Here is a 14,247-nt window from a genome sequence, read left to right on the forward strand (position 1 = left end):
ACTCAGCCCCAGGGCCAGCCCTCCCTGCAAAGCAGCCTGGGGGAGTGAATCTGGCTGTGTTATCAGGAAGATGAGGAAGTGGATTTGGAGAACTAGTCAAACTCTGATAGGATGCTCTTGTTAATGCCCTTAATGTGGCAACATAGAAGTTGCCAACCAATTCTTTGCTGGCCTTCCTAATTTACTTTAATTTTTGTTGGACTGGTATGAAATCCAAAAGTATGGGAACTGTTAACCCAAAGGGAATTTCTTTCTAGCCCTGGAAAAGATGTCCTTATTTGAGACACTTAAAAATGAAACAGCACAGAGATGCTTTCCTCTTGTTCCTCATTATGAGCTAAGGTTGAACAGCATTGTAGGTCCAAGAACAGAGGTGGGGTCATTCTGGCCAGTGCATTATTCTTGAAGGAGGAGATGCTTCACTATTTTGGGTTAAAACTTAAAGTGCTTGTGTCATGCATGTGGAGCAAGGATGAGAGGAACAAGAGACTGAGATGTTGCAATGGATAAAAATAAGCAAACGAATGAGAGCCTGAAAGAAAGGATCTTCTGCAATTTACTTATAGCCAGAATAGCGGGGAACTTGTGTTTCCTCTTGGGGAGGATGAGTCTGGTGGGTTATACTTGGGGTGGGGAAGGGAATAGGCTAACCCAGCCCAGCCCTTCAAATCCAAGAGATTTAGGAATTGGAATCAATTCTGAGTGACAATGGAGAGAAAATCTTGATCTGGAAGGTTTATGGCCCATACTCATGATTTCCCATGTTGTGATCTTTTTCAGGTTAGTCTGAATGATTCCCACAATCAGATGGTGGTACACTGGGCCGGAGAGAAAAGCAATGTGATCGTGGCCTTAGCTCGAGACAGCCTGGCATTGACAAGGCCCAAGAGCAGTGATGTAAGTATTTGTGTGTGGCTCTGGCCCCTCTCCTGGGCTGTCAGCATGCCGTTTTATGAACCACTGGGATGCAAAGAGTGGGTGAGTGGAGAATGGTCGGATGAATTATATGATGTGGAAGAGAATTCAGAAAATAATATATCCCTTGTTTGCTGAATGCAGGGTGGTGCACTCAGTGTTGCAAACAGATCGGTGCAACGTGTTATTACTTTGTGAAGTGACAGGGATTGATCTGGAACATTGTATTTGCTCAACAAAATGCCACAAGTACATTCCTGGGCAGAGCTGCCCGCCGGCCACAGTGCCAGTTGGAATCTAACTGGACTTTCCCATGTGCTGATTTCTCCTAACCTGTTCCAGTTGTGCGAGCTGTGGAAGCTGATTTTCTCATAGTCTTAATTTCCAAAGTTTTTATTTATTAGTTTAATGATGTTTAATATAATATAATAAATATTTGTTAGGCCCACCCATTCTATCTATTATCTGCCTGGTCTTTACAAATTCAAAGGCCAGGCAGGTAATGGATAGAATTGAAGCCACCTTTAAATTAATAACGTTCTACTTATACAAATAAAAATGTCAAGTCCTACTTTTGATAGTGATAATAGGTTTAAGAAATGATTTCACCTTAGTCTTAATTTGAATGTGGTGATTGATACTTCTTCTCAGTGTCGGGGAGATATAGGAAGCAGAGGGAATTTGGCAAACTGGAAAATAGTTGTCAATCACTTTCTAAACTATGGTTGCCCTGCAAGAATGGGGGCCCAGTGTTGCCAGACCTGATGTTTTCAGAGAATCCCAGAAGTCTGGATTTTTATTGGATACTGCTTAGTCTTAAAAGTTGGCAGCCAGTGGTTAGTTTTTACAAACACTGTGGACCAAGTAAAACATACATGAGGGCCAGGGTTGGCCCTTGGGACCTGTCTATGACCTTGCTCCTGACCTTCTCCATGTGGGGAAGAGGCTCAGTCCCTGCTGTGGATGAGGGGACTGACGTGGTGAAAGGGTGACGCTGTGGACAGGAAAACATGCTGTGAACCTCTGGTCACTCTGCATTCTGACCAGAGGAAACCATCTGATGAATTTGCTAGCCTATTTGCACACCAGCCTTAGGAACGTATGTGTAATCTTAAATGTAGATTGGCTTTCTGTGAGGTCTCTCTGTGTGTAACCACTGTCTGGGTTGGACACTTGTTGGAGGTAGGTGCTGGTAGAGAAACCCCAGTGCTGTCTTCTAGTGAGTTGAACCTTCTGTCTGACAGTCACAGACAGAAAGGGCAGAAGAAGGATTGGCTGTTAGAAGGATGGGTACATCGTTTGCCTGGTGCCAAGCATGATGTGTGGGAAACCACCGCAACGGACAGACAGTCTGCGTGTAGTGCTCTGGAGTGAGGCTAGACTTGCTTTAGGCAAAGAGTTGGGCCAACTTATAAATGCTGTCAGAGTTGGCAAACAGCTGCAAGTACCTGTTTGCCATGTGAGGGTCTCCTTAGGTATCACTTGTCTTATTTTCCTAATGGTTCTCTAACACAAATACAAGGTAAATCAAAAAGTATGTTACTAGAGTTCCAGTTCATACACATGAGTTGATTACAAATAAAAGGAGTTTAAGCGTGTCCCTGTGATCAGAGGATGACTGCAGCAGATCAGTTCTCTCTGTAATTTACTCATCTTCCTTTCATCTGGGGCCGCCTTAAAAAAAAAAGGTCCAGTCATAACAGTGGCTTCTGATGGGATATGCAGGACCAGTTCCTTATGGTCAAGGCTGAGAGATCAGCAAGGCTAGTTCTGTTGTTGTTAAGTGCTATTGAGTCAATTCCAACTCATAACATCACTGTATATAGAGTTTCTGTGGAGCAGCTGGTGGGTTTGAACCACTGACTTTGTAGTCCAGTGCTTTATGCTACAACACCACTGATTTTTGGGATTCTGAAGGGGTCATCTTGACAGATTTTCTCAAAGGACATAGGGGTTATTAGAAATAAATACGTTTTAAGAAAATTAAAAACTACAGTTGTGAGAGAAAGTCCAAGAGAATTGAACTGAGGAATTTTCTTTCATCATGACAAGGGACCTGCACATTCTTTGAGGGTAGCAAGAGCTGTCCCATGAAAATTTCATTGGGAAACTACCCTATCTACCCTCCAACCCCGATCATGTCCCTTCAGACTTCTTTTGTTCCCAAAGCTCTAAGAACTTTGAAAAGGAACATGATTTGAGTCCCTCAGGGATGTCAGAACTGCCACTTTGACATGGTGTAAGTCGAAGAGTATAGAGTTCTTTAGGGAAGAATTCAGAGAGATGGAAACACCACCTTCAGAAATGTATATAAACCCAGGTGGAGGATGTGTCAAGAAGCAATAGCTTCACATTTGGATTATTTGTTTAATAAATGCTTCCCTAGTGGCTCTGTAGGATAAATATTGGACTGTGAACCAAAGGTTGGTAGTTCAAGCCCACCAGTCAGTGTTTGGGACTGGAAACTCTATACAGGGTCACTATGAGTTGGAACTGACTGGACAGCACTTAACTCATAGCAAGAAGCAGCTGATAGGGTAGAACTGCTGTCCTAGTGTTTTGCAGTCCAGTGCTGATCCTATGGCACCACACCAGAAGTCCATTTACAGTGCTAGAAACCCTATGTAGGGTCACCTTGAGTCAGAATTGACTCATTGGTGCTGGGTTTGGTTCTGGCTATGATTTTTATATCAAAAATTTTGAAATTACCCTAACATGCTTGATACTCTGCTCATAAATCCTCCTTAGGACTTTTATATAATTTAAACATTTTTTTGCCCAGATATTTGTTTTCCTCTATTAGTAAAAGAGCTTAACCCTTGTTTTATAGTTTTGATAGAAAAACAAGAGTCCAGAGGTGTTAGGAGTCTTGGTGTAGCGCTGTGGGTTAATGAGCTGGACTGTAAGGTGCTCCTTGGATAGGGTCACTATGGGTCAGAACCGACTCGATGGCTATTAATAACAGAGGTGATAAGTGACATCTATGAGGCCCCTCTGCATGTCTGTGGGAGAGCAGTGTAAGACCCAACCGTGGACTCCATGTCTAAGTATTTGGGTGTGTCTTCCTAAGAGTCCATTGAACATTTGAACTGGGAAGCTTTTGTGGACTGAAATATGTATTAAGATTATACTGTAAAGGAAACTTGGTGCCCAGAGGTGGTAAATTGGGATGGCAGACATTTCCTCCATCTGTTTACAAGCTACAGTAAAGAACTGTAAAATGAGACTGAGATGTTCTAATGTGAAAAGTTAATGCTGAAATAAATGACTCCCAGGTAGGAGTTAGTGGTGCTCAAGTCTTGAAGCATTGCTCATGAGGTCCCTTCAGCAGTCCAGCAAGAAAGAACCGATATAAATAATGTATTGTGTGAGAGTCGATGGATGCCCACAGTCATGAATATTTAATACATAAAAGGAATGGATTTGGTTAAAAAAAAAAGGTAGAAAACAACAAATGCTAGCAAAGGTGTGGAAAGATTGGGGCCCTCCTGCAACTGTAAAATGGTGCAACCACTCTGGAAAACCGTGTGGTGCTTCCTCAGAATGTTGGAAATAGAAACACCTTACAACCCTGCAATCCCTCTGCTTGGTATATATCCACAAGAAATATGAGTCAGGCCATGAGTAGATCTATGCATACTGATGTTCATTGTAGCATTAGTCACAATAGCAAAAAGATGGAGACAGCCTAAGTGTCCATCACTGGAAGAATGGATGGATAAACAAACTTTGGTACATAAACACAATGTAATACTATGTAACATTCAGGAACAATGGTGAATCTGTGAAACACCTCATAACATAGATAAACGTGGAGGACATTATGCTGAGTGAAATTAGTCAATCACAAAAGGACAAATGTTGTATGAGACCACTCGTAAAAACTGAAGAAAAGGTTTTCATGATAAAAGAAATATTCTTTGATGGTTACGAGGGGTGGAAGGGAAGGAAGAGTAATTCATTGACTAGAGGGTAGACACATGTTAACGTGGGTAATGGAGAGGGCATTATACAAGAAGGGGGGGGAGGGTGGCAGAAGAACAATGAAGATGAGGTATACAAGGGTTAAAGAGGATAGAAGTGTACCGTGGAACAGCAGTGTTCTGTGCATACATGCATGGACAGAGACACAAGTTGAATGGGTATATAGAGAAGAGTGGGGTATATATATTTATATATCCCACAAATATGAGTTTGAAAGAAGATATTTGTACAGGGTAACCACAGGGAGGAAACAGGGCAACTGTTGTTGCATGGAGGGGATTGCAATCATTAAGACGAAACAAAGCGTATGATTTATTGAATGTTAACTAATGATCTTGTGTGTAAACCTTCACTCAGTCATACACACACACACACACACGAATAGATTTGGAAGCTGAAATCATGTTGTGCTTGTTAAACAGAAAGAAAACAATCAACTGATGAATTTATAGCCAGTGTACGTTCCTAAATTATATGAATTGTTACTGTCCTCAACTGCTAATCCAAAAATTAGAAGTTCAGGTTCACCCAGGGGTGCCTTAGAAGAAAAGACGGGCAATCTACTTGTGAAAAAGTCAGCTCTGGAAAACCCTGTGGCGCACATTTCAACTTTGTCACCATGAGTCGCCCTTGACTGGGAGGTAACTGGTGTGATGCTGTGATTCCTTGAAGATCGGCCTCTGCAGAACGGATTGTGTTTAGTGACAAGTCTGCTGGATGAAAGCAAACATTACATGTTGTTTTCTGGACCCTTCCCAACACTTTGATTCTACCTCTCATGGCATAGTTTACAAAGTACTCAGTTGTAACATAATTGGCCGAAGAGGTGTCCAGATATATAGAATCAACCAGAGGATCAGAATCAACCGATGTCACGGATGAGTGGACACACAACTCTTATGCCCCAAGTGGTATGATTTGTGCCCTCCCCCTGCAGGATTGAGAGCAAGGCTAGCTAGTGTAAGGCTAGGTTGCCTGTGGGAAGCTGGTTGCTGGCCCAACACTACTTCTGAAATCAGAATGCCTGGGTTTGAATTTGGGCTTGGCCGCTCCTTAGTCTTCTGACCTTGGGCCAAGTTATTTATCTTTTCTTGGCTTTCTCACCTAGCAGTGTAACACTTGTAAAACCCCATTACCCAAAGTGTGGTCAGTAGATCCTTATTAATAAGGGTATTTTCTGGGTGATGGTTAGAAATGCAGACTCTCAGGTCCTGCCGTAGACTTCCTGAATTAGAATCAGCATCTTAACCTGTGTCACGATGGGTAATTTGTATGCGTAGTAAGGTTGTACACATATAAAGTATGTTGGGCACTGATAAAAGTGATTATAACAGTGCCAGATACAGAGATGTTTTTTGAATGTTTTAGCTCTTATTCTTCTACTCTTCATTATATGCTCAGCTGCTAACCAAAAGGTTAGGGGTTCGTGCTCCTCCAAGAGGTGCCTTTGAGCAAGGTGCCTGATGATCTACTCCTGCAAAGTCACCCACTGAAAACCCTGTGGAGCACAGTTTCTACTCTGACACACGTAGGTTGCTGTGATTTATAAGTTGATTCTACAGCATCTGTGGGGTTTTTTTGTTTTTGTTTTTGTTTTTTTTAAGTACAATGGAACCAATTCAAAACCTATTTGCTTTGCTTTGAAGTTTATAGAACCCTATTTGTAGGTAAGAGCATTATCTAACTAGCAATTTTTTTGGCAGTTTTGAAACCCTTGCCCCCTGCCCCCGCCTTATTTTTTGTTCTTTAGGAGGTAGTGTTCTTTAGAGGTCAAAGAGAACTAGTTGGTGCCAGAATGTGTGTCTGAAAATGACGAATTTAGAAGTACATGATGAGCAAGTACAGAGTGTTTACCTCAATTCACTTGGAAATCCTAGTGTACCGTGAGTCGACAGCAATGAAGAACCACATCAGTACAACCGGAGCAACGGGGCAGCATGACCGCCACGGTGTCATCAGTCCACTGACAGAGACCTTAGCTGCCTGTTTAATATGAGGGCAAGCCAGTAGCTATGTGTCTGGCTTCTAGACGGTCTTTGTCCTGCGGAGCCTGTTAGGTATCAGAATAAGGAGCTAGGATGGAACGACTCTGCTGGCATTGTTCAGCTTGGAGAAGGGAAAGGAACTTGGTGATCAAGGTTTGCTTGCTCCCAGGCAGAGTGTGAACCCTTACACTTTGTTAGCAGCTTCTGACTCATGGTGACCCACCCCATGCACAGGGAAATGAAATAATGCCTGGTCCTTACCACACCTCTGATCCTACAGATCAGATCATTGGCTCGGTTTTGGGAGTGGATCGCCAGCGCTTTTTTCTGAGTCTATCTTAGTTCGAGAAGCTCTGCGGAAACCTGTTCAGCATCATTAGCCTCTGTTGACAGGCTAGTCTCCACAGACAGACAGGTGGTAGCTGCATGGTGGTGCATTGGCTGGGAGCCAAACCTCACAGACTTCTTCTTAGTTTCCATTAAATAGAAGATACACAGAGATGGGTTTTGTTTACAAGTTAGAGTTAAGGAAAAGCTTTTTGATAGTGTTTTTCAACTCCAAGTTCTGGGTGGCAGAGGTATGGATGGGGGATCCCAGGAAGCCTTGTCCTTGTTAAGCAGACCATTCTCCCTGCCATCCAGTGTGCCCTCCAGTGCCTGCTGTGTCCTCCTGTGAAGTGGAGAGACCTGTGCATATAGAAGAGAACACTTTCCTAGCAGATACTTGTAAGAGTAGGAAGACAACTGGATTTGGAATTGGAAGTGTGGCAGTGGGCAAGTCATTCACTTCTCAGCGACAGTTTCCTATGTCTTACATGGAAATAATTATCCACTCATTTATTCAAAGCGCTTTCCTTTATTCACTTTTTTAACACACCCATTTACTCACTTGGTGAATGATCATGACGTTTATTCATTCCAGGATCTTAATTGAGTACCTGCTATAGTCAAGGTACATTAAAGGAGACAAAGTGTTCTAAGAGATAAAATAATCAGGAGTACAGGCAATCCCCGGGTCACAAACAATAACAGTTCTTAAGGCTTTCTTGAGATTGGTAAGTAAGTTGGAACAGGTGCATGCGGTTCTTATTTAGTGCCCGTCAGATACTTGTCTTATTGTATATTGTACCTTCCTTGCATATAAAACACTTAAGCACTTTCAAATACACTAAAACTTCATCACAATGTTGTTAAGTGCTGACAAGTAGGTTCTGACTCATAGCAACCCTGTAATATGGTTTTCAAGGAGTGGCTGGTGAGTTTGAACCACAGATCTTATGTTTCAAACTGACCTTATGGTGGAATGCTTATCCTTCAGTGCCACACCAGGAACTCCAGCAACATAGTTGTTGCTGTTACATGCTGCCAAGTCATTCCTGATAATAATAATAATAATAATAATAATAATGGAGAGTGTGGTGGTTCTGTAGGATAATCACTGGACTGTGAATCACAAGGTGGGTGATTGGAACCTACTAGTGCTCCACTGGAGAAAGAAAAGACTTTCTGTTCCCACAGAGATTGACAGCCTCAGAAACCCATACAGGGTCGCTATGAGTTGGAACCATACTCGATGGCACTTACCAACAACAATAATAAGAGTATTAAAGGGAGAGAATCTCTATGTATATGTGTGTAGATATACAGTACCTTAAAAAAAAAAAGGAAACCATTCTTAAAAATGTGCCACTGTTAAGTGCCACTGTGTCTGTTCTGACTCATAGCAACCTTGTGTATAGAATTTTGACGGAGTGGCTGGTGAATTTGAACTGACGACCTTGTGGTTGAAGCTGAACTTGTGGTCCAGAGCATTCTCCCATAGCGCCACACCGGAAAAGATTATGATGGAAAGTCTTGCATACCGGAAGGGGTATTCCTTGCTGTAACATGATAACATTAATAGTTGGATGACGCAGAAGAAGATGTTGGAGCGATGACCACTGTTATATCATGGGTCTGGTGTTAGAGAGGGTGGACCTGGTGCTGGGGAGTTAGGCTTTGACGCTGCTGCTGGAGAGGAGGGGTATTTCACTTCGCTAGCCAGTGTCTTGAAGTAGGCATCAAGGGAGGCTTGTGCAGAGCTTTACTTTTTGTCTCATCTGAGGCCTGGTAAACTTTGGTGAACTGCTGTGTGTTAGGATCTTGCTCCTGTCACATTGCCTTCCTGCTTCAGTAAGAGAAAAGCTGCAGTTGACATTTTCTTCAGAGATTATTAGTTCTGGAGTCTTTTGGTCCTGGTCTTCTTTCTCAAATGCAGTCATCTGCTGTTGCAGTTCCATAAGGACTTCATTGGTCAGTTTTTCGGCATGGGAGTCCAGTAGCTCTCTGACATTGTGTCCACTTGACAATCAACCATAGCTTGCCTGGCTTTGGCACTACTATTAGCTGTAAACTCCTGAAAAGCAAGCATGCATTGAGAGTACAGTTTGTTTCACACTTCTTCTATATTTGATTGCTTCATTTCATCCCAAGAATTGGCAATAGTTCTGATGCCATGATCAGTGTTAAAATTCCTGCAGAGCTCCCTTAAACTCACCACTTCATCTTGAGTACCCCTGACTGTTTGTGATGAGGTCTGCTGAAGATAATAGACCTTAAAGAGGACAATGACTCCCTGATCCTTCGGCTGAAGTGGCAGTGTGGTGTTGGGGGACAAAAATATGTATGACCTTGACATTTGGGTGAAGGTTGTCTGAAGTGCTCAGATGCCTGGGTGCATTGCAATGCACAATGACAAGTTTAAAAGGAATTTTACAGCAGTGACAAAACAGTTCAAAAACAAATTTTCAAATATGGCATTGTAGCCCAAGGCTTTGTATTGAGAAGACACACCTTAATGATGTGGCAAAATGCTATTAGATTTAGGGAGTGGTAGTTCTGGTGTGGCGCTGTGGGCTAATGCGCTGGACTGCAAAGTCGGTTTGAACTACAAGGTCGGTGGTTCAAGCTCACCAGCTGCTCCATGGAAACCCCATACAGGGTTGCTATGGGTCGGAACCGACTCAATGGCACTTAACAACAAACAACAACATTAGCCAATGACTTGGAGTTAGAAAACCAAAAGGGAAGAACATGCTCAGCATTTTTCAAGCTGAGGGAACTGATGAAAAAATTTAGGCTTCGACTTGTAATATTGAAGTATTCTATGGGTAAAATATTGAACGATGCAGAAAGCCTTAAAAGAAGGTGGAAGGAATAAACAGTCACTGTACCAAAAAGAAATTGTTGAGTTTCAACCATTTCAAGAAGTAGCTTATGATTGAGAAAGCCAGTGATCCTAAAGGAAGAAGAACAAGGTGCATTGAAGTCTTGGCTAAAGAACAGGACGCTGGTAATTGGTAGGATTCAAATTGAAATCTTTCAACAAACTGATGCGGCACTGGAGGCACTCATTTGTCTATGCCAAGATTTGGAAGACAGCTACCTGGCCAACTGACTGGAAAAGACCCATACTTGTGCCCATTCCAAAGTTAGGTGACACAGGGGAATGTGGAAATCATCAGACTATAGCATTAATATCACATGCAAGTAAAATGGTGCTAATTAAAAACAGCTGCAGCAGTACGTTGACAGGGAGCTGCCAGAGGTTCCAGCAGGATTCAGACCAGGGCATGGACTGAAGGATATCGTTGCTGATGCCAGATGGATCTTGACTGAAAGTAGAGAATACCAGAAAGATGTTTACCTGTGCTTTATTGATTATGCAAAGGCTTTTAATTGTGTGGATCATGACAAGCTATGGACAACATTGCAGAGAATGAGTTTTCTGGAACACATCTTGATTGCATGTTTGATCTATTTCAGATTGAAGAAGTTGGTAGAATTCTTCTATTTCATCCTCACTGGCTTTAGTGGTTGGTACGTAAATTTGAATAATAGTGGTATTAACTGGGCTTCCCTGTAGACGCATGGATATTATTCTATCACAGACAGCGTTGTAACTCATGACTGATCTGGATATGTTCTTTTTGACAATGAATGCAACACCATTCCTCTTCAATATGTCATTTCCGGCATAGTAAAATAAACCATGTGGTCGTCAGATTCAAAATGGCTAATACCAGTCCCTTTCAGCTCACTAATGCCTAAGATATCGATGTTTATGCATTCCGTTTCATTTTTGACAACTTCCAATTTTCCCAGATTCATACTTCGTACATTTCATGTTCCTATTTTCAATGGATGTTTACAGCTGTTTCTCTTCATTTTGAGTTGTGCTTCATCAGCAAATGAAGGTTTTGTGGGCTTTTCTCCCATGAGCTTTACTCCATTCGCATCATCACAGTCAATGCTACTTTGAGGAGGTAGCTCTTCCCCAGTTGCTGTTTGAGTGCCTTCCAACCTGAGGAGCTCATTTTCTGGCACTATATCTGATAGTGTTTCATAAGTGACTAAATATTCTGAAGTAGTTAGTCACTCCTTCATCCTAGTCTGTCTTCGTCTGGTAGCTCATCTAAAACTTGTCCACCATGGGTGACCCTGCTTGTATTTAAAATACTGGTGGCATAGCTTCCAGAATCACAGCAACTCACAAGCCACCACAGTAGGACAAACTGACAGACGAGTAGTGGCAGGATGCATTTGCCCCAAGCAATAATGTTAGCTAAAATTGCTGTGGGGTAGTGAATTATCTGATATCTCTTCTAGCCGTGGTCTGTAACTCCCACCAAACAATGTTTCTACCTTGCTGGGTCTGGTAAGAGAAGGTGGAGAAGATACTGATAAGGATGAAACAATTCAGCTGTGGATGTTAGCAGAGTTAATTGTAACAACTTGAAATTCTAGCATGCGTATAAAATAAAACGAGCTATCCCAAAAGCGGGAGGGAGAATCTCACTGTCATCAAGAAAGAGTCAGGAGTGGAGCATGTTCTGTGGACCCAGAGATCCCTGTACATTGAACCTTCTTGAGCTAATGACAGAAAGCTGTTGCAGCAGAACCAAGAACCAGAGCAGTGGGCTTCCTAACCTATGGAGTAATTAAAATCTGAGTGACTTTGGGTTGGAAACTTGCTTATAGAGTGGGATGCCTCCAGACACTGAAGTTGGGGAGCTAGGTCTGCTGACCCATGGAGCCAGAGCTGAGTGCCTTCAGGCTGAGGCTGATGGTAGAGTGGTGCGTCCTATGGATATTTATCAGCAACTGACTGGAACAACTGTGCCCTCAGCATTTCTGACTCCAGTTAGCCTGTTGACTTCCCTAATAAGCTGCTAGACTGTGAGTTCTGTGTGGCCCTGAGTAAGAGGGCTGTTGGAGGGATGGTTTTTGCTTCATATTTTTCCCCCTTTTGAAATGTAGGTCCTATCAGGCACTTTTTACCTCCAACTAAGTCAGTCTTGTAGACATTACATATTTGGTCTGGAAAATAACCTCCCTCCTCAATAATAATTTTTAGATTTTTAGGAAAATCACCTGCAGTACTGACATTGGCACTTACTGCTTCACATTGCCCTTTAATATCATGTAAATTTGCCCTCACTTTAAAACAATTGAACAAACCTTCACAGCAGAGTCTTCATCACAATCACTGAAAAAGCTTAGATAGAACCTTTTTCACTAAAATGAAGCTAATAGGCTTATTACACTGCTTTTGATCAGCTAACCAAATTATCAGTAGCTTTTCTATCTCAGTTACTAAGCCACTGCATTGCATAGTGTAAGTGTAGCATTCATTGGAGCAGAGCCTCTCGCATGCTCCATTATTCTTTACTCTTGAAAATTGTTCCGATGGTTGACTGACTCGTTCCAGTGACCGATGGCGTTTCACCTTTCCAGTTGCTGTATTATTTGTACTTTATTTTCCTTTTCTTAAAAGCATCACCAGCTTTTGCACTGGAATTATATCATGGTTACAGTGGGAAATCAGAGGAAAATTTAAGTCAAATAAAGTTAGTCAATACAGTCTTAATGACAATATGATCCAAGTGAAATAGGTGAATGCTGTATTTCCTTGAGCTGACTAGTTTCTGAAGTCACACTCTTTTCTTGAGCACCACAAAGTAGTGCATGCATTGTTATTATGAACAATTATATTTAAATGACACTTTTAGTACAATTGGCTTTATGCAGCTGCTCTTAAGGACACGTTGTCTGTAAATTGTGTGCTCTTAATCCAGGGAATTGCCGTGTTGTGTACTGTGCAGTGCTACATTAATATAAACTTAACTGTCATATTTGTGCCTCTTGAGACAGTAAATCATTGTGGACTATTTGAGGGATATTGCACCTGGAATGGGCTGTGTTCCCATTTTGAGAAGCCATGTGACTTTTAAGTGGAACTCTAATGTCAACTCTTGGCCACAGCAGTGAAAAAAGTTCATCTTCTACTTTTACCCACTCAGACTAGCCTCTGAACTTGCAGCCTCCTGAGTAGATGGGGTTGCTTTTGTGGCAAACTCACTGCTTGTTTCGATGGGTGTATGTGCCATGCTGCAGCACGTGTTTCATCAGCTGTGACCCAGATGAAGGCAAAAGCTCTGTCTTAATCTTGTAACCTTGACATCCAATAAGTATTAGTGATTGTACTGTGCTCTCAGTTACCTTTGAACCTGTGTTGTGTAGTTCATCGTTACCTAGAAGTGTTTCCTGTCAGTGGTGGCTAACGACCACGCTGCATTAGCCTTTGTTTGTCTGGTGCCTAGCCTAGTTCCTGCTTCGTTGGAAACTCTCAGAACACCTTGCTGACTCAAAGGACAGGGTAGTAATAGACTTTTGGGTGTTAGTCTAATTGTTTTCATTCTTTTTGGCAATCACTTGTCATTTTACTTTAATGCTTATCCTAGCTCCCTTGCCCATAAATCATTTGAAACTCCTCTAATACATTACTATTAGATTCACCCATCAGGTTATAAAAACCACCTACTGAGTATATTAATTATATTCCACATCACACATGTGATGATGTCAATCATCCACTACCTGGGGTACAGTACCTTTTGAGATTGTTGGCTTTGGTGGCGGGCAGCTTGGGTCCAAAGCTCTCATTGCTACTTTCTTTCTATGTAACTTTGGGTAAATAGCCTCACAGAGCATCTGTTATCATACTTGTAAAACAATGTCAACAGTTATAGTAACTACTTGTGGGTTGACTAAAGAATGGCATAGGGTTTTTGTGAGCGTGACCCTCTGAAGAGGTCACATCTTCGTCTGAAGAGGTTGGTACAATGTCTGGCACATAGAAAGCACTTGATTAGTGGCAGCTATTCTTATGCTGTATTACTGTGCTTACCAGATAGTCTGGAACAATAGCCAGATAGAATGCAGAGCAACACTGTTGGTCTGTGTGTAGATCCAGTTCCAGAGAAAGGGATATGGAAACTTATCGAATGAATCTCAAGGAGGCTTGGTGGTATTGTGGGATAAG

General features: G+C 42.1%; 1 protein-coding gene across 1 annotated transcript in view; it reads left to right on the forward strand.

The window, feature by feature from the left end:
• SORL1 (sortilin-related receptor, L(DLR class) A repeats containing) overlaps positions 1–14,247 on the forward strand; it is a 236,220-nt gene that overhangs the window by 25,092 nt on the left and 196,881 nt on the right. The window contains exon 2 of the mRNA XM_006833925.1: positions 781–897. Within this exon, the coding sequence (XP_006833988.1) occupies positions 781–897 (117 nt within the window). The remainder of the gene's footprint in view (positions 1–780; positions 898–14,247) is intronic.

This window comes from Chrysochloris asiatica, unplaced genomic scaffold, assembly GCF_000296735.1.
Source record: "Chrysochloris asiatica unplaced genomic scaffold, ChrAsi1.0 scaffold00008, whole genome shotgun sequence".
NCBI lineage: Eukaryota > Metazoa > Chordata > Mammalia > Afrosoricida > Chrysochloridae > Chrysochloris > Chrysochloris asiatica.